Genomic DNA, 20,328 nt, shown 5'->3' with positions numbered 1-20,328 from the left:
ATAAAATGTATACTTTTACAAAGAAAGATTACACTTGAAATATTGTTAAAATTGTAATTGTTGTTGATTTACATGTGAAAACTTTTTAATAAAATAGCAAAAAATATATTTACAAGGTAGGGATGCAACGGTACACGGTAAAATCCCGGACCGTTCGGTCAGCCCTGCACGGGACAATCTACCCTCGTGTCCCGCGGGACTTCGGTTTTGCCATTGAGTTCGCGCTGATCCTTTTACGGTGCGTGTCCACTGGCGCGGTGCGAGCGGAGCGAGCGTTTTCAACTCATTCCTATGGAAGTCGAGCTTCACGCTCGCGCAGTGCATTTTGGGATTGACAGCGGACCGGAGAAAGCGTTGAGAGCGACCGAGAGCGTCAAAAGGTTGGGCAATTCTCGACTTTATGCAAATATCAAGCGAAAAACGCGGTCGGCAGCCAATTGCTGTGAGCTTCGGGATGTGACGTCTGTTTTGAGAGTTTAAAAATATGCAAATTGTGCCGGAGTTTATGCTGAATTTAGTGCTTAAACCATTTTGTTTACAAATTAGACCCTTTGCAGTTGTTATAAATATGTTAAAGATTTTATTTTGGATGTGTTCATTGTAATTATATTGACTGGGTTTATAAAAGTTTATAAAATTTAAAGGATATCTTTGCTTGGTGCATTTGGAAACAAAGCTTGTCTATTTCTAAATGTATCCGCGTGCATCGCTGATGATTATACTGTCTGTGTGTTGAAAAAACTTCGATTAAACACACTCGCAACAGACACACCCCAAAGCGGAGACGTTACAGCGTTGCCAGCGGCACTGAGCGGAGTTTTGCCGCTGTAGTGTGTCCACTGGCGCGGAGCGAGCGGAGCGGAGCGAGCGGAGCGGAGCGAGCGTTTTCAATTCATTCCTATGGAAGTCGAGCTTCACGCTCGCGCAGTGCATTTTGGGATTGATAGCGGACCGGAGAAAGCATTGAGAGCGACCGAGAGAGTCAAAAGGTTGGTCAGTTCTCGACTTTATGCAAATATCAAGCGAAAAACGCGGTCGGCAGCCAATTGCTGTGAGGTTCGGGATGTGACGTCTGTTTCGAGAGTTTAAAAATATGCAAATTGTGTCGGAGTTTATGCTGGATTTAGTGCGTAAATCATTTTGTTTACAAATTAGACGCTTTGCAGTATGTTAAATATTTTATTTTGGATGTGTTCATTGTGATTATATTGGCTGGGTTTATAAAAGTTTATAAAATTGAAAGGATATTTTGCTTGGTGCATTTGGAAACAAAGCTTGTCTATTTCTAAATGTAATCGCGTGCATCGCTGATGATTATAGTGTCCGTGTGTTGAAAAAAACTTAGATTAAACACACTCGCAACAGACACACCCCAAAGCGGAGACGTTACAGCGTTGCCAGCGGCACTGAGCGGAGTTTTGCCGCTGTAGTGGACACGCACCGTTAAGGCCTCATTATACTTCTGCGTCGGACCTACGCCGGAGCCTATACGCCGTAGGCAATGTGTTGGTTTTAATTTATACTTCTGTTGTGAAATTAGAATCGAAAGATCAGGAGACTTGGTTGTTTCTTCAGCAGGATTCTTTATTGAGAACACGAGCTGTCGTGAGCTGCAGTAACCAAAATCTAACTAAAACATTATACATAGTAACTATATACATTCCAAGGGGGAGGGATTACATAGAGGCGGGAACTCTGAATAAAGCATGCAAATGAAGTGGGAACACACCCTACTCTGAGTCCAATTGAATCAGCATAACTATTCACATGCTGATACTAGCCAGGAACTCCAATTCCAAGAGCCATCCCAGAGCCATTAAAGACAAAAGGTGAAAGTCAATCAACCTAACGATTCAACGTCTGGGCTCCAAAAGGTGAGAATCAAGTGATCTGACTTATTTAAAACACAATAGAGAAAACAGGTCTGGCAGGAATGGAGACTCTTGCTGGAGACTCAATAATCACCTGAAATCAGTCTACTCAATTTTATCAGTTTAGATACTATTGCAGTGGAAAAACAAAATTAAACATTGAATAAAGATGTAATACAACACTTCCCCCTTTGAGAGTTCTAATAACTCTCACAAAAATACAAATTTAAACACTTAAAAGTTCATTCTTGTAACTTGATCGTTACAGGCGCATAGCATGTTCTGTGTTGTTCATTTGTCATTGCATGTTGACACTATTGCATGTTGACACAGAAACAAACATGCAATTAGGGTCCGTGAAGTTCTTACGGGTAATATTCTTTTATGGTCGGACCAGTCATGTTCTCGTTCGAGGCGTGAGTCATTTGTTGAATGAAACACTTGATACTGTGGACGCATACGTAGAACGCCAGTAGGAGAAACAACAGCACAATTGCTATTTCTTTAATCCACAGCCAGGGTTTACCAATCAAGTTTCCGAACCATGAAGAATTGTCTTCAGTCATCTGGTGTAATTTTGTTGAAAGATCAAGAATGTCTTGTTGGATTTTGTTCAAATTCTCTGTTGGATCCATTAACCCAGTGCAGCATTCAGGGCCGATAATGGTGCAGGCTCCTCCTTGCGTTGCAAGAATGTAATCCAAGGCTACTCTGTTCTGTAAGATCATTATCTTGTGCGAAGCGAGAGTGTTCGTGATGTTGCCCAGGGCCAAAGCCGTATCATTGGCCAATTTCTGTACAGAATCTGACAGGCTTCTGACTTGATCGAGAGCCTGCATAACACCGTACGATGGGATTAAAGCTCCAAGAGTTCTTGACCACCACGTTTGAACACAAGTGAGTCCTGGAATGCAGCCATCTTTGTTGGTAGAAGGAGCTGAATTATGTAACTGTGGAGAGCTTGGGGTGGAGTGTGTATTTTCTCTGATAGCTGGCAGAACATACACCAGGGTGCACCTGCCTTTGAATTGGCTGGGTAGGATGCTGTAGACAGAAGTTCCACATAGCCAAAAAGTGCCAGTTGGTGGAGGAATCATACACAACTGATTTATTGCAAAAAGTTTCGGTAGGGATGGGTTCCTGGAGAGACACTTGTTTAAATAATTTTCCTGTTTCATTTCTGTAGTAGTGACGTACACATGAGACTCATCTGTTCCTCTTTCAATCACAAAACTGCAACGTTCACGAGGAATTTCACCCAGTGGAGTCGATGCTGGAGCATAATTTTCTATGCACCAGTGGAACATCATTGGCAGGAGTAGATCTGTCATGATGGGAGTAGCTGAAGTTAGGTTGCAGGATGGTAGTCCAGGAATGCAACACTGAGAAACTGGAGGAATGGTTACATTGTGACATGTATCCTTGTTGAATAATCCACTGGTATGATGATCGAATAAGGTACACGTGTCACATTTGGAGATAGGGTGTGCAACCCATGGGATTCCTGCTCCTACAGAAGGTGCGTGTGGCATGCAAATGTTCTTTCCAGCAAACAAGGCATTTCTTGACATATTCATCAGTTCTAAGAATATGTTGTTTCTGGGGTCTACACTTTGCGCTATGTCCATGATGGTTAGTATTAAGGCAATCTTGATCATGATGCTGGATGACTGAAGTTCCCGTAGATGAGTTTCTGCGTTGTGTATTTTTATTTTATTTTTTATTTTTTTCTTCTGTGTTGGTTGTAGTCTCTGCAGTTGGTCTAGTTGTTTTCTGGAGGTTGGGTATATGCAGGTGTGTAGGTCAGTGCATGTGGTTAAAAACAAACAAACAAAGAACAACTGCAACAGACCAGTATTCATTATAAAGACTACAAACATTAGGGTTGTATCCTCTATTCAATCTGAGTCTGCTAAATTGTGGTTCCTTCTTTCCCTATTTCTTAATTTATGAGACACCTAAAAAGGAACAGTGAGGTGAGGATGGACTATGGTTGGGAAGGGCCTATAAGGGAATCTTCACCGCAGGGTTGGCCCCCGAAAGCCTATTGCTTCCAGTTCTCCCCTGGGCGCCTCACTGGTCCATGTGTCCTATCCTATCCCTGTAGGGGGAGGAACCACTTTGCAATGTGACACATGAGTCCATGTTTTCTTTCCCTGGCACAACACTGCAGCTGCTGTAATCATCATTACTTGATGTGGTCCATGCCACTTAGGTTCTAACGGCTTGTGTCCGAATGATTTTATCATGACCCATTGACCTGGGACGATTGTGTGTCCACCCTCTGGTGGAGTCTGCCAACATGTCTCAACTCTCTCTCTGGCACTCTGTACTGCCTTTGTAAGGTGTTCACAGTAAGAGATCAGGGCATCTGAGGCAATGTGAACATCAGCATTTCTAAGGTCAATCACACCTGGCATCTGCATTGGGCGTCCTGTAATAATCTCATGAGGGCTCAGTCCTACTGATCTGTTAGGTGACGCTCTCATACTACACAGTACAGCTGGCAATGCTTCCACCCATGACACTCCTTCCTGATGCATTTTGCTTAGCCTGGTTTTGATTGTTCTGTTTGCCCTTTCAACCTGTCCTGATGCTTGTGGCCTGTAGGGGCAGTGCAGATTCCACTTAACCTTCAACATTCTAGACACCTCCTTGACAACCTGTCCTGTGAAGTGTGTACCTTGATCTGAGTCAATGCAATCTGGTAATCCCCATCTGGGAATGAAATCAGTGACAAGACATTTAGCGGTATGTGCAGCTGTAGCACGCCCTGTTGGATAAGCTTCTATCCATCTTGAGAACTTGTCTATTACTACCAAAACGTCAGTTTTTCCCTTACAACGAGGCAACGATATGTAATCGACTTGCAAATGACGAAATGGTCCTGGTGGAGCTGGGGTATGTGCTGCTGGTGTAATGGCTGCTGGTACATCATTATTTTTCTGACATGTAACACACCTTTTGGCTGTTTCTGTGGCTACATTTCTGAATTTTGGATTCCACCATTGATTTGAGAACCTGTGATTCATCGTTGCTGGACCACTGTGACCCAAATTGTGTATTTGTTGAGCCAAATATGGCAGCAGTGATTCGGGAGCAACATACTTCTCCCCTTTGGTCCAGCAGCCAGATGAATCAACGGTGGCTCCTTTGTCTAACCATGTCCATGCTTCATATAGAGGAACATCTTTGTACAAATCAATGATAGATTCAGGAGGCAGAATTGTCTTCTGTGCTGTACTACCTGAACACACTTGTACAGTTACATAGGAACAAGCCTGTTTAGCTGCTACATCTGCAAGAGCATTACCTTTAGCTTCTGTAGTGTTAGTTGTGAGATGTGCTTTCACTTTGATCACCGCTAATTTCTTTGGAAGTTTCATGGCAAACATAAGATCTTTCACTAATTCAGCATGCTTAATGGGGGATCCAGCAGAAGTTAGAAACTGTCTGGTTTGCCAAATGACACCAAAATCATGAATAACCCCAAAAGCATACCTGGAATCTGTATAGATATTTGCAACTGATCCTGAAGCTAGTGTGCATGCTCTAGTTAAAGCTACCAGTTCTGCAGCCTGGGCTGAAAAATGATCTGGAAGACGACCTGAAGCAACCACTTCAGTGGTGGACGTTACTGCATAACCTGCTCGTCTGTTCCCTTCAATTACTTGAGCTGAACCATCAACAAACAACTCAAATTCTGCATTTTCTATGGGAGTTTCTGCTATTTCACTTGTCACTGCATATGTAAGCGTAACACAATCATGAGTCATTTCGCCTTCATCCTCTAACCCAACTTCAGTCATTGCAGACATCATACATGAGGATGGGTTCGTGACTGGTGCACGCTGTAAAACAATGTTCGGGGCTGTGAGAGTAGTTAACCAATTTCCCCAACGAGAGGAAGTGACAGAAGTGACTTTTGCTTGATTCATTAGTGCGGACACTGTGTGAGGGCATCTTACATTTACCGTCTGACCTAACACCATTACTGATGAAGCCTGAAGCGCTAGATGAACTGCCTGTACTGCTCTGAGGCATGGTCCCATACCTTGAGCTACTATGTCAAGTTTACCAGAATAGTAATGAATTGGACGTAAACTGCCCCCATGATCTTGCATTAGACATGCAGTCATAAAGCCCAAGTGTTCATGAACATAAAGCACAAAGGGTCTATCAGCTTGGGCAATTCCTAATGCTGGTGCTTGACATAGTGCTCTCTTCAAATCATTGAATGCTTTGAGGTGAAGTTCTTCCATACAAACAATATCTGAATCTTTACCATGGCCTTTCAACAAGTCATATAGAGGCTGAGCAATCGAGGCATATTCTTCAATCCACGGTCTACAGTAACCTGCTGTTCCTAAAAATGAGCGTAGTGTTTTGATGGTAGTAGGCGGAGGTATGGCTTTGACTGAAGCCGCTCGATCCTGTGTAATAGATCTATTTCCTGCACCAATTGTTTGACCAAGAAATGTGACTTGCTTTTTAGCAATTTGAGCTTTGTGAAAGCTGCATTTGTGTCCTTTTTTATGCAAATAGTCCAACAATGCTGCCAATTCAGTTTGATGTACCTCGTGATCTGTTGAGGCAATCAAAATATCATCGACATATTGGATCATAGTGGACTGTTTTACTGGACATTCTGGGTCACACAAATCACGTCTGACAGCCTGATGGTGTATGGTCGGGGAGTTCTGAAATCCCTGGGCCAATCGGGTCCACTGATATTGTTCATGGTCAACTGTGAAAGCTAACCATGGCTGGCTGTCAGAGTGCAATGGTACAGAAAAGAATCCATTAGACATATCAATTACTGAAAAAATCTTACAATCTAATGGTAAGCCATTACAAATTGTAGACGGATCTGCCACTAGCGGGGTGATTTTATCAATGTTTTTATTGGCTACTCTGTAGTCTATGGTGAGTCTCCATGTCCCATTGGATTTCTTGATGGGCCATATGGGTGAGTTACAGGGACTGTTGGTTTTAACTAGCACTCCTTGCGTCAGCAACTTTTCTACAATAGGTTTGATTCCCTGTATGGCTTCCTTACTGATCGGATACTGTTTGGTAACCGGGGGTGGAGTTCCTGTCAGTTTGACTGGTTCTACACCGGTCAATAAACCACAATCATCCTTGTCATTAGCCCAAATTGGATGATTCAGTAAGAAAGCATACTCTGGAGGGATTGCATTATTGGTAGAAACGTGTGCTGAGGAAATTTTAATGCTAGCAGATTCTGAGGACATGTCTAAATTTAGATGTACTTGTCTCAGGAGATCCATGCCTAAAATTGCACCTGTATTCAATGGAGCACATAGCAATTTTGTCGTCAGAGTTTTCGGGCCAAATTGTACCTCTATGGGCGGGGTTTCATACAAAACAGAATCTTCACCTATTACGCCAGTTAAAGAAAGTTTGGTTTTCTTGTACGGGATGTCTAAACCTTTAGCCAAATTTGTAGGAATTATTGTAATCTCTGCACCTGTATCAAGCAAAAAGTCAATCTCTTTTTCTTTTATGCTACCTTTCACAAAAATTCTTTTGTCATTATGATGGATTACAGGGGAAAGGTAGCTACTCACAGCCCCAACAATTAGTTTTTTTCCTGTTCTTTTTGTGCTTTTAGAAGAGCCTGCGCGAACTGTCCTAAAGTTTCAGTGGACATTGGCTGAACTACGTCCGGGTTGTAGGCAGGTTGAGAAGGAGCAGAATTATGCATTCTATTTCTTTTATTGTCTTGCAACTTCTTCCTACATTCTTTCTCCCAATGTCCTAGTTTTCCACAGTAGTGGCATGAACTTTCTTTTTTAGTCCATCTATTGTCTTGTTTCATTGGGTTAAACGTAGCTGCTGCTATTCTCACTTGGGTTTTAACATCAGCATCTCTTTCCCATGTAGCTAACCTGTCTAGGTTACTTCTGAGAGTTCCGTTAGCCCACGTAATATCTAGGAATGGCAAGGCTGTTCTGTACTCAGCAACAAGACCATCTGCCCAAATTCGGCTTAGAGCTCCTCTATCATCTAGTACACTTTCAGAATCCTCCACTATTCCACTGTAAGTTGCCGCTGCCTGACAAAATCTTTCAGTGTATTCACTTATAGTCTCTTCTTTCTTTTGTACACATCTAGTAACTTTCGACCAGTCTATTTTGGGTCCTAAGAGATTCTTTAGGATTTTCAAAACACCTTCTCTCAAATCGCCTTTACTGGCATGTTGCAGTTCGGACGTAACAGCAGACTCAAAATTGTTGAATTCAGATTCAGTTAGAATTTGTGACATCAGCTGTGTGACTTCCGGCAACGACATGTCGTAAAGACGCATTTTACTTATCAATGCTCTCCTAAATTCAGAAAATTCTGTGCGTGCTGAGGGTAAACTCTGGGATAGTCTCTCGATATCTTTAGGTCCTAGCGCTTTGGCAAAAGCTTGTATTTGGACAACAGAAGAGTTGGCAGGAACATTTTCAGTTCCCTCAATTCCCTGAGACCTTCTCCTAGCGCCACACACCTTCACTGAATCTACTGGCTTATCAGTTACTGATTGGATGGCTACATCTGTTTCAAAAAAAGCTTGTAAGTCAGGGTAAATGTTATCTGGCTGACTAACTTCTACATCAGTTTTTTCTATAGCTTTGTTGCGGCTCAATTTCTTAGTCAACGAAGATATTCTAGCACGTAGCTCATCTACCTGTTTCTCTAGCTCTGAGTTGCGCTTAGACTGTTCTGTAGCTTTTGCTAAAACATATTCTCGGTGGCAACAAATAATGGCTTTCATATGGTTTTTGCGGATGCTTGCTCCAAGCACCTTTTTACACTCATCTACTGACCAAGTTTTGTCTGGGTGAATTTCATATTTCTGAGTTAGTTCCTGTCTAACTTTTTCAGTGACTATTAGGTCCATTTGTTCTCTTAACATATTTTTGAATTCACTTTCTGACCACGATGGAGTCGCAAAGCCACCTTTTTCCGTTGTGGGGATCAGTCTGGCATTTTTTCTAAACATTTCTGTGAGTTTTCTTTGTTACCACACAAATAAAAAAAAAACTAAAACTTCTCTAGGGTACACTTGTTAACACATCAGCTATTGTTAACTTTCCAAATGACCAACACTTCACACTTAACCTCCCTGCCTACAAAAAAAAAAACAGAGGATAAACCAAAATATTAGCAATTTACGCTAAAATCTTCCCTGCCTACAAAAACAGAGGATCAACCGAAATAACTAGCACGTAAAGCTAATTCTTCTCTGCCTGAAGCAAAGGATAAACCAAAATATTAGCACATATGCTAAAATCTTCTCTGCCTACAAAAACAGAGGATCAACCGAAAATAACTAGCACGTAAAGCTAATTCTTCTCTGCCTAAAGCAAAGGGTACACAATATTAACCTGTAATGTTAATCTTCCCTGACGGGCAGAGGGTATCTTTCATCTCTAAACAAAACTTTTTTTAGAGGATAACTTAGTTAACAAAACCCTGCAGCTGTCTGTTAACTCTTCTCTGAAAGGCACAGAGGATAAACACATATACTGGTCTGTAGCGGTTCTTTGAATGGAGTGAAACTCACCAACCCTTGGTTGTACAGGAAGATTCTGGAACTCAGTCAGGCTTTGAGATCTTTGAGCTTGAAGTTTCAATCTGGAGGAAGCTGGAAAAATTCAGTCTGGTAATCTTTGTTTAGCTGGAAGCTTCGCTCTGGATTCCAAAAGATTCAGTCTGGAAAGCAGATCTTTTGTTGAGCTTGCTGTTTCAATCTGGATTCAGGTCTTTGAGCTTGAAGTTCTTTGAGTTTCCTTTTTCTCCATCCGGGTCACGGCACCAAGTTGTTGTGAAATTAGAATCGAAAGATCAGGAGACTTGGTTGTTTCTTCAGCAGGATTCTTTATTGAGAACACGAGCTGTCGTGAGCTGCAGTAACCAAAATCTAACTAAAACATTATACATAGTAACTATATACATTCCAAGGGGGAGGGATTACATAGAGGCGGGAACTCTGAATAAAGCATGCAAATGAAGTGGGAACACACCCTACTCTGAGTCCAATTGAATCAGCATAACTATTCACATGCTGATACTAGCCAGGAACTCCAATTCCAAGAGCCATCCCAGAGCCATTAAAGACAAAAGGTGAAAGTCAATCAACCTAACGATTCAACGTCTGGGCTCCAAAAGGTGAGAATCAAGTGATCTGACTTATTTAAAACACAATAGAGAAAACAGGTCTGGCAGGAATGGAGACTCTTGCTGGAGACTCAATAATCACCTGAAATCAGTCTACTCAATTTTATCAGTTTAGATACTATTGCAGTGGAAAAACAAAATTAAACATTGAATAAAGATGTAATACAACACTTCTGTGTCGTTGTCCGCGTTGACGCGCACCTAGGGAGCATGTGAAACCCCGAGGGAGGGGTCCTGGCAGACCAATCACCGTGCTTGTGTCCGCGTAGAATTGACGCGTTGTTACATTTTTGGAGAGGTGCACGTCAGGGTACGCCGTAGGGTACGCGTGCTACACACAGCCTACGACGTAGCTACGGCGGCAGTTCGACGCAGAAGTATAAAACAGGCTTTAGTTTTTGCTTTAGGCGCCGTTCACATATCACGCCTAAAAACGCGTAGAAAACGCTAGGCGCGCCGCGTTCTCCTTTTTCCAAAGCGCTAGGGCGGTTGCGCTCCGGAGGCGTCTGTTGTTGCTAAAGCAACCATCAGCTGCGCTCTGGTTGGTTCTTGTCACGTGACCTACGGTGCGCTTGCGGCATTCTGAAAAGTTGAGAATTTTCTCCACTGCTGGGGACATCGTTAGTGCCAACCAACCGGTCTCGCCTTGCACCAGACAGTGTTGATAGACTCCTCTTTTTGCACAAGAATCTCTCAATAGTGGATGAGTAAATAACATTGCACTTTGTATCCTGAAAGCAGTATTTTTTTTATTATATTATTTTGCTCTGCTTTTTTTTATTCAAAGCACAAGCTAATTTATGTTTGTTAAAGGTAAAAGTGCACTTTTTCTTTCACATTGATCACTTCATATACCAGTTATCAAGGTTTGGAATTGGGATCCACTTGAATATTTTGAAGTGTGTTTGTTTACATTTTGTATTTCATATAAGTGATAGTTGAAGAGCTTGTATTACTTAGTGTTGTTCAGTACAGACTAGAGTGTTAATTTATTCCATACATTGATGTTCTTCCTACTGTGACATTCTGTTTATGCTCATAAGAAAAATAAAACATATTTTTGGGATGAAATAGCAGTCTCTTTCTACACAAAACATGTACCGAAACTGAACCGAGACCGTGGCCCAAAAACCGAGGTACGGACCGTACCGTGGGCTATCTGTACCGTTGCACCCCTATTACAAGGTAGATGTAAGCAACATCTTAATGGGTCAATATAAGCCTTCTCATTAAATGATTTATTATTGTTTTTAATTAGTGACACATTTGGGGAGAGGATATATTCCAAAACTTTCTGAAAATACAGTATGAGAATTAACTGCATAGTTACTAGAAATGTTCACCTTGGATATTTTACAATTTGCATGCATACAAAATAAGTCCTCACATTCTTTACTTGTACTCTTAGTGACACACCTGAATAAAAGGCTCATTATGCAGCTCATTATGTGTCATGTGTCATTATGTATATCAGGTGTGAATCAGAGCATTATTCATTCATTATTCATTATTCATTATTATCATATTGCCTTTCCAAACAAAACGTGTCTTTCAAAGTTTAAATCAATGTATTGTTTTATGTGAATGATTAGGCAGGATGATTTTCAGATCATTTTGAAGCAAAAACTCTAGGTGACAACATCCATTAGTCAAAAGTCTTGTGGACACATATTTAGTTTGTGTATTGTGGCCTTATTTCAGAAACTTTAATTTTTAGTTTTTTCAATAACCATGCATAAACATTATTCTCTCAAAAATACAAACATGTACATACATGTTGCTCACATATCATGGTAGCCCTGTTTGTGCTAAATAGAGTGTAATTACACCTTTGCCATTAATATGTTTATAAGCAACTGAAAAAAGCACAAATGTCAGGGCATGTCAAAACATCTCAAGGACCCAAAAACACCTTAGACTGTAAAAAATCTGAATTAATAGCCTATGTATTTAATTTAGTCAGGACTAAAAGACTATCCGTGTTATTTTACATTTGATTACTTTATTCAGTTTCTGTAGTATTTCTGAATACTAGTGTTAGACCTACCCAAAATCTTTTCTCTTTATTTGTATCTTTATTATTTTGTATTAAGTTTTGCTACTTTTTTCAATTTAATGCAAAGATTAAAATCAAGCTTCCTTGTGTTGTGTAAACTCTTAACAACAAAATTACGCCATTGTAAAAACACAATGAGTGAGCAAACATTTAAGTGAGATAAATGTAATTTAAAAAACTCGCTGGAAAAGAATGGAAAATGCCCTTCATTTTGTTTGCACTAATAAATGCGGTTGTCTGCCAGCTGCAATCACCAATAAAACGTTCCATATATTTTTTTCTATATCGTCATAAATATCATTATCGCAAATATTCTTGAAATAACATGATTTTGAGGCTATATCACCCACCCTTAAACAAAAACACAAACTCAGTGTTAACCGATTAGAGGGATGTTCTGTTACTGTCATTTCTTTATCCTGTAAATGTAAGAAACGTCTTAAATTTTACTCAATTACATGCTGTTATTCCTTTACAGTTATTACTCTCATAAAATACTTGATTACATGTAGACTTTTAAACCTACATTTAATGTCCAACAGCAGAATATTTTTGCATTGAATATTAATCGTCTCCCTCTCTACTGTGTTCTATGTGTTTGACGCACATGTGCGCGCCATCGCTCATTCAGTTAAGTGGAAATACTCGTGTGAAATTGTAACATTTTCAGATTTCAGATTTAACCGTATAATGCAAGTTTAGCTCTGAGGAAAATATCTCACTTATTAAATAGCACATGCATCTGTCAAAGCACCCGACAGGGCAAGCTGCATTAAACATTACGCTTGTATGCATTAGCTTGAAGCTTAAAATAAAGAATTCTCATGTTTTGGTCAGCTTGGATTACGCACCTATCCGGCAGCAGCTCACTCTGCACACTATTCTCCACTATTTTTAGACGCATTTAGTTATTCAGTGCTGTAATTTGACTCCACTGGCCGAAGTTTTCCGTGCATGGTCAGCAGACTTGACTAATTAATAATGACATTCGTTGTCAATGATTTTCATTATTGATTATTAACGATTTTTATCCTATGTAAAAATCCCCCCTGTTCTGGAGGGTCTTTTTGAACAGATGGACAGAACAACAGCATGGGTCAAATCTCTTTATTAAAAGGTCACCCTCATACCTCAGTGGTTAGCCACCCCTTCACTTTGTAATACCTACAGTAGAAGTTTTTAACCAGACAGACTTTTCCAGTCTTATTAACCTGTAAGTGCACCTCATGGAGCCTTTTCATTGATAATCATGGCTGTTTATTTCACAGCAATGAGAATCAACCACAATAAAAATTTTATTCTTTTTGGCCCATTTGCTCTGCCTGGCTGTACACATAAAGTCCATCTTCTCCGCTTTGGTAAACTCCCACTCATGTATCATCATCTGATCGGCATGGAGAACTTTCTTAGGTCAGCTTTTTTACTTCAAAATGAGCTTGAAGGGTGTGTGCAGAAGCTATGCTAAGCTAATAGTGTTTCGTCCAGACTGACCTTCCTCTTTAATGCTTGACTTATCCTCTTATCACAGATGCTTGTACACATCCTTTCAAAGCAAGAAGGTACACATAGCATTTGATTTGCAACAAGGATATTCAGATGCCAAGAGCTTATTTTTATATCCTCTCAATGTGGTGAGATGAAGTAGCCTGATTTTCAGTGGCTTGTTTCATACCAGTCACCCCCTGTTAGAGCAGTCGCACATGCCCTGGCACAGACACTGGCAGAAGCCGTAGACCAGACAGACTGTGAGACTGGATGGCACCAGACTCACACACACAATCCCAAGAGTCACTCTCTGGATCACCAGCAAATAGATGCCAAGTGGCAGCGAACCGAAGTAGAAAAAGCCCAACAGCCACACCAATACCCGCGGCACATGATTGCAGAACTTAGATAGTGCGTCTGGGTCCACCGCACCGCTGTTGGATGCTACGGACACTGAGTCCAAACTGTGGTCACCGTAGTAATCAGAGCTGCCATTTTGACTGGGCGAGCGCTGCTGATCCCGTTGCACCTCCATGATGGTGATGACCAGGCAGTTAGAGGAGTCGTGGGATGGGCTATCATTGGAGGACAAGCTCTTTGGTGTCAGCACTACCTCCTTACTGTGGTCCGAGCTCCAGGACTTGTCACGCACGGCCAGACGGGACATGATGTTTGAGTCATCTGGCAGCCCGGCCACTTCGTACTCACTGACCTGTGTCTCGTGACGGCAGAAAGGGCAGCTGATGGAGCTTGAGCCGTCCCCAATGTCCAGGATCTTATTGAGGCATCTGGCACACACACGGTGCAGGCAGTCCAGAATCTTGGGCTTGCGGTTGTGTGCATTGTAGCGCTGGTAGCAGATTTTGCACTCCAACTCGTCATTGGTGGTGCCATTGAGGCTGGTGTTAGTATTAATGCTGGCATTAGCAGAGCCCTCCTCTGGTCCAGCCTGAGCACAGCTCATCGTGGCCTCATGCTCTAGGAAACAAGAACAGGATGTTTTAGCACAGTGTACGACAACATGCACTTATACAGGGATATACGGTATAAGGTCATTTTTTATTTCAAGATGAAATGTGAGAAGGTCTCTTGACTACAGATGCCACTACATCAAATTTCAATACATTTATTGATGTTTTTGTTAATTTTGACTTTTCATCTGAACATAATAGTGATCTGTAAATTTATTAACAGTTTTTGTCTTTTTGTTAATGGGGGATTTGTGGACACATTAATTCATTTAGATTTGTACAATACCAAATATTATTTATGTTTGAGGTTAAAAGAACTTGGGCAGAATGTTCCCAGTGGTTCCCAGTGCTGTTGCTGGTGTTCTAATCTAATGATCTAATCTAGTAATTATCACAATTATCACCAAAACAAATTAAAAATTGTACGATTCATTATAACAACTTACTTGTCAAAATGCATACAGTTTTTTATTTAGAGTTGTACATTAATGGTACCTTTTAAAAAAAAAAAAATGAAACAACGAAATCATATGTATTTTACATATAGTATTTTTCAAAAATAAAAAAGTAATTTTACTCCAAATAGGTAATCTTATCTCAGTAGTGGGGCAAGATAGCCCCCTTTCATGATTTTTAATTGTGTCCTGTAACACAGGGTTCGTACAGAGTTTTGAAAGTTTGGAGAATGCTGATTTTAACCGTTATGTTTTCAAGGTTTGAAATGTGCTTGTATAAATAAAGTATGATTGCTGCTTATAGATCTTCAACTTGCCAACCAACCGTGACATCGTAATCTTATACATGCTAATCTCATCTCTAAATATGTTACAGTTCAATAATAAATGCACACTATTCTTAAAGAGGGCAACTGCCCCCATCTTACCCTACTTAAAGTTTCCCCAATTTTAATAGCAGTTTACCGGATGTTTAATATTATTAATTAATTCATATTAGATCTTTATTATTTTAGTTGTTGATTACATTACTGATTGCAGAAGGTGTTTATATCACCATTCATTTCTAGCTGAAATGAGCTGTCATTAAAAATTAATGACATTGACAACAGTAAACAAATTTGTTGGCTTAGTCCCTGTTGGTGATTTCATACAGGAAGAGGTTCCTACAGTGTGTTATGCAATCAAGCATTAGTACATTGTTAGTGTCACTGTAATATACCAACACCCATGCTATTAAGTCTTCATAGGAAGAGTCCTACTGTGCCACATGGATGTTTTCAATGTCTCATTTAGTCTGCAACTCTCCAAAGGCCTAATTAGGCTGCTTTGTTAATCACTGTTTGTGAAATTAATTACGAAAAGAAATGTGGGATCGACGTAACGATTTTGCTTCATTGTCTTGGTGAGCCAACTGTTTTTGTTTCCCTAATGTCACCCAGCCGTTGTCATACTGAAGAAAGAGATGCCAGTTGTTAGGGGAATAAAATAGCAGCCCTTTGGGCAAAGAACATGCTCCTCAATCATACAAACCTCTCTCTATTATTAATAACAACAATGCCTGTGCATAATTGTATTTCTGAGAGGAATATGGTTTGCTTTGCTAGATAGAAAAATATTTCCAGCAGAGGCTGTCAATAGAAGCCCAATAAAGAAACAGGCTTGTAGGCTGTTTAGGGTTCAAACTGTATTAGCAGAGCCTTTTCAAATTACCAGTTAACAGAGTCATTGTTTTCAGTCCATGCTTTGTTATTTGTTACAGTATCATATTGTGTAACAATATATCGTGTCACAATATATCACAATACAAAAATGCAAGAATATGTATCGTGGATAATGACAATATGTATTGTGATAAATTCACCCAAAATAAAAATTATTGTGTGAGAAAAAATTCAAGTTTACAGAGTCTTAGTGTCAGTACTACATTAAACTACTATATATAATGTTGAATATAATGTATAATAATGCAATGGGGGAATATTTGTGTGTCCTGAGAATGCCAAATGTCTTTAACAGTAAAAAGTGGCCTACATTATTTTAAATATATTTAGTCAGTGACAGAGCGCAAGCATATTCGTCTAAAAAAAATGAGCCTATTAATTTACACTCACAATATAATATAAAATTTTGCATTTTAATCAACAGTACATTTTTGTTTACCTTTTACAATGTCTTCAGTATCGCAGTAATATCGTATCGTCAGTTCAGTATCGTGATATGTATTGAATCGTGACATGAGGGTATCGTTATACCGCTAGTATCATAATTTTTTTTAATCAGTGTGATTAAAATAAAAACCTTCACACGAATTTAACTATTATGAATATTTGCTAGAAATGAGTGTGAATGAGAAAGGCATTGATTGATGCAGTAATGGTAATGTACTGCAGTATTTGTGAATCCAATGTGTATTGGAGCATGAAAGCTTTTCTTTTTCCTCTGTTCTTTTCTCCCTCCTTCCCTTTCTCCTGGCCGTAATGCCATATGGCGTTTTAACATGCTTTTCAGAGGACAGTTGTGTTCTTATTTTACATTTCAAATCTAATATAATAAGCTCATTTGTATCTTAAGTGGACAAAAGCAATTTTGTCACTGTAATTGTATCTCACAGAAAGCATTGAAATGGTGGCCTAATGAATGTCATGAATATAAATTATAAATGTAACGGGCCATTTTATGTCACTCAGGAGAGCAACATGTTGATGTGTACTTGGCGCAGCAATCTTCCTGGAAAAATCTGTTAGTAGAAGGATGAGTTGGCAGAGGTTTAATCAGAATGTTGCTACAGTGTTTTTCTAAAACGAAATTGTATGTTAAAAACAACACTATTAGTGTTGGAAAACTCTCTCAACAGACAGAGAATTTTGTAACAGAATTTGAAAGTTGAGACTTAGCTTCATATCAAAATTAACAAAGCACAAAGCTTACTGCGATTTATTGGATGGGAGGCCAGCAAAAAATAATGTTTAATGAAGTGTTGTTCACACATGAAAACAACTGAAAACAGTATTGACAAAAAAATAAATTCTTGGGATTTAATTATCAATATTGGTTCATCAAAATGAGAATCAATTAAAATCGAGAAATCTGTCATTTCAACCCAGCAATACCTTTATTGCCATTTACTTTAGCCGGTTGAGTCACATGTGCCCACAGCAACCTACCCATGCCATACCTAGTCTGTTTTTTGGAATGTTTTTGAAAGAAGTCTCTTGTTCACCAAGGCTGCATTTATTTGATTAAGAATACAGTAAACCAATAATACTGTGAAATATAATTACAATTTAAAATAACTGTTTTCTATTTGAATATGTTTTAAAATGTAAATTATTCCTGTGATGTAAAGCTGTATTTTTAGCAGCCATTACTCCAGTCTTCAATGTCACTTGATCCTTCTAAATCGTTCTAATATGCTTATTTGGTGCTCAAAAATTATTCTTTTTTTTTATCAGTGTAAAAAATAGAATAGAATAGAACAATAGAAATATTGTTACAAAATATCTTTATGTAACAATCTAGAAGTCTTTACAGTCACGGTAGTGTATAAGAGATTCTCTTAAAGGGGGTGTCAAGAGGGTGTCTTAATTCACCCTCATGTTAATACAATACCTGTTTGTATTTTCCATAGAATGAAAACCAATTCTGTTCAATAGTGTTTTATCCTTTGTGCACCACATACGATAGAAAGTCATACAGGTTTGGAACAACATGAGGGTGAGTAAATGATGACTTTTAAGATAAAAAAAAATAAAGCACTAATTTTGCTCACACTGTATATTGCGTAAATTCTTAGCATCTCTAGTAATCATACTCCAGGAGATGTGCAGTGTGTGATCAGCTAAGTGAATCAAAGCTCTTTATTGGATGAATGTCAGCAAGAGTCCATTACGTCACACACAGCAACATGCACAGTTCATTAAGTTGCTTTTAAGTGCAATCACTTAGACTTAGTCGCCTCATTCATCTTGCTCTCCAGAGACCCGAGAATCCAAAATCAATTAGACCATCTTGTATATGCAAGATACAAAGGGTGAGAGCGAGGGGGGAAAGAGGGACTCTGAGTGCCTATCTGTTTTAACGATAAGGCAATGCTATTTAAAGGGGTGATGAACTGAGAAATCAAATTTTCCTTGAGCTTTTGACATATAAGAGATCATCATACTATAATAATATCCTGTAAGTTTCAGAACTGAAAACTACCTTGTTAGTCCAATAAAAGCTTTTATAGACATCAGGCTCAGCAAACGACTCATTTTTCAAAGTGGGGAACAATGACGTCAAAGAGGATAAAACACCGCCTCCACAAAAGAAGATCAACGCCTACTTCAACACGGCCTGTTTAGCCCCGCCCACCGATTCGCCCAAACATGCTAAATAACATAGGACGACATGATGATTGCTAAACCGGATCGAGCTACTTCCAAGCAATAAACATGCGGTTTACAAAATATTGTGCAGCGCCTGTTTGTGGAAGAAGACAGTCTGCATTAAGCTTCCTTAGGATTCCAGCATGGTTAAACTTTATTAAATCAGTGAGTCGATCACAATTTCCCGACACGGATCTGCCAGCAACATGTAAGTAACCATGTGTACTCTAATGCCTGATCTGCGATCAGTGATTTCTGATGTGTAATTATTCAAGTTCAGATATCTTTCTCTTAAAATCGTTCAATACTGTTTATGCATCAGTGACTAAACGATCAACTTCACATAATTTCTCGTAGTATTATGAAAATAATCTTTTTTAAACTGTTATTAAATTAACGTACAGAAAGCGATCAAAGAACGATCCCTTTCCATTCGCCCAAGCTGTCAATCAAACAGCACAGCGCGAGCCGCGAGAGCTTATCTGGACACTTACCAAACTCGTGATGAAATAATGACACTGTTACACTACACAACGAAGCTCTTACTGTGTATTCACATCGTGTTTGCATTGTGATTTGGTGTAAGCATTTGTGAGAGTGCAAAAATTGCGTTGCAATGATAAGATCTTTATTCACGCGATCAACAGACTGTCTGTCATCTGCTCAGTGCTCATCATGCTGCAACCTTTCATGTGATGGAATAGATTTAAATATAATGCTTTAAACGATACTTTTCACGATTTGTTATCTCGATAGCTGTAATAGTAAAAACGAAGTAAAAGTTTTCGAGAGAGTTCATGTAATACTAGCTATTTCATATGCAAGCATGTCAGCCAATCACAGCAGTGGGCGATTGCACTGCAGTCTCACAGCAGACACGCCCCTTAAAACGGAGCGTTCAAATCTGAGGCAGAAATCAGGCTTGGAAAAATGGCTTTTATTTATAAATTATGACAATTTTTGATGTAAAAATCATACTAACATTATAAGGGCACCCCAGGCAACATTATAAAATAATAAAACAATCCAGTTCATGACCCCTTTAAAGCTGTGTTCAATCATTTATAGATGATGATTATGAATACCAAAGAATAGTGAGCTACAAAAGGAAGCTCACTGGATGCTGGGATCTGCTTTTAAGACAGATGCAGATTTGTTAATATTTCATTACTCAAGGTATATAGTATATATATTAGTATTCTATATTAGTTCTTAATCTCTGCTCTTAAAGTCTGGCATTGAGTGGGTTAAACCAAAGAGGGTGATAATTCTGTCAAGCCTGAAACCAAATAAATCTGTATTTTCAGCCTTTATCATCATATTGTCAAGTTAATTTTCTCAATAAACAAGACTGAACTCATCATCTCATAACTGTGTGAGATTCAATATATCAATATAATATCAGTATTCAATATAATATTATACTGCAAA

At 39.3% G+C, this 20,328-nt stretch overlaps 2 protein-coding genes across 2 annotated transcripts in view; one reads left to right on the top strand and one right to left on the bottom strand.

The window, feature by feature from the left end:
• Positions 1-20,328, top strand: part of cep89 (centrosomal protein 89) — a gene marked incomplete at its 3' end in the record, with an annotated part of 141,410 nt that overhangs the window by 52,883 nt on the left and 68,199 nt on the right.
• Positions 13,212-20,328, bottom strand: part of LOC308679829 (E3 ubiquitin-protein ligase RNF182) — a 48,602-nt gene continuing 41,485 nt past the window's right edge. The window contains exon 2 of the mRNA XM_081347594.1: positions 13,212-14,580. Coding sequence (XP_081203720.1) covers positions 13,793-14,566 — 774 coding nt within the window. The 5' untranslated portion in view covers positions 14,567-14,580 and the 3' untranslated portion in view covers positions 13,212-13,792. The remainder of the gene's footprint in view (positions 14,581-20,328) is intronic.

The sequence above is a fragment of the Scardinius erythrophthalmus genome (assembly GCF_964197995.2).
Source record: "Scardinius erythrophthalmus genome assembly, chromosome: 2".
In the NCBI taxonomy this organism is placed as follows: Eukaryota; Metazoa; Chordata; class Actinopteri; order Cypriniformes; family Leuciscidae; genus Scardinius; species Scardinius erythrophthalmus.
The sequence above is the reverse complement of the archived record's forward strand: the minus strand, read 5'-3'. Positions and strand labels throughout refer to the sequence as shown.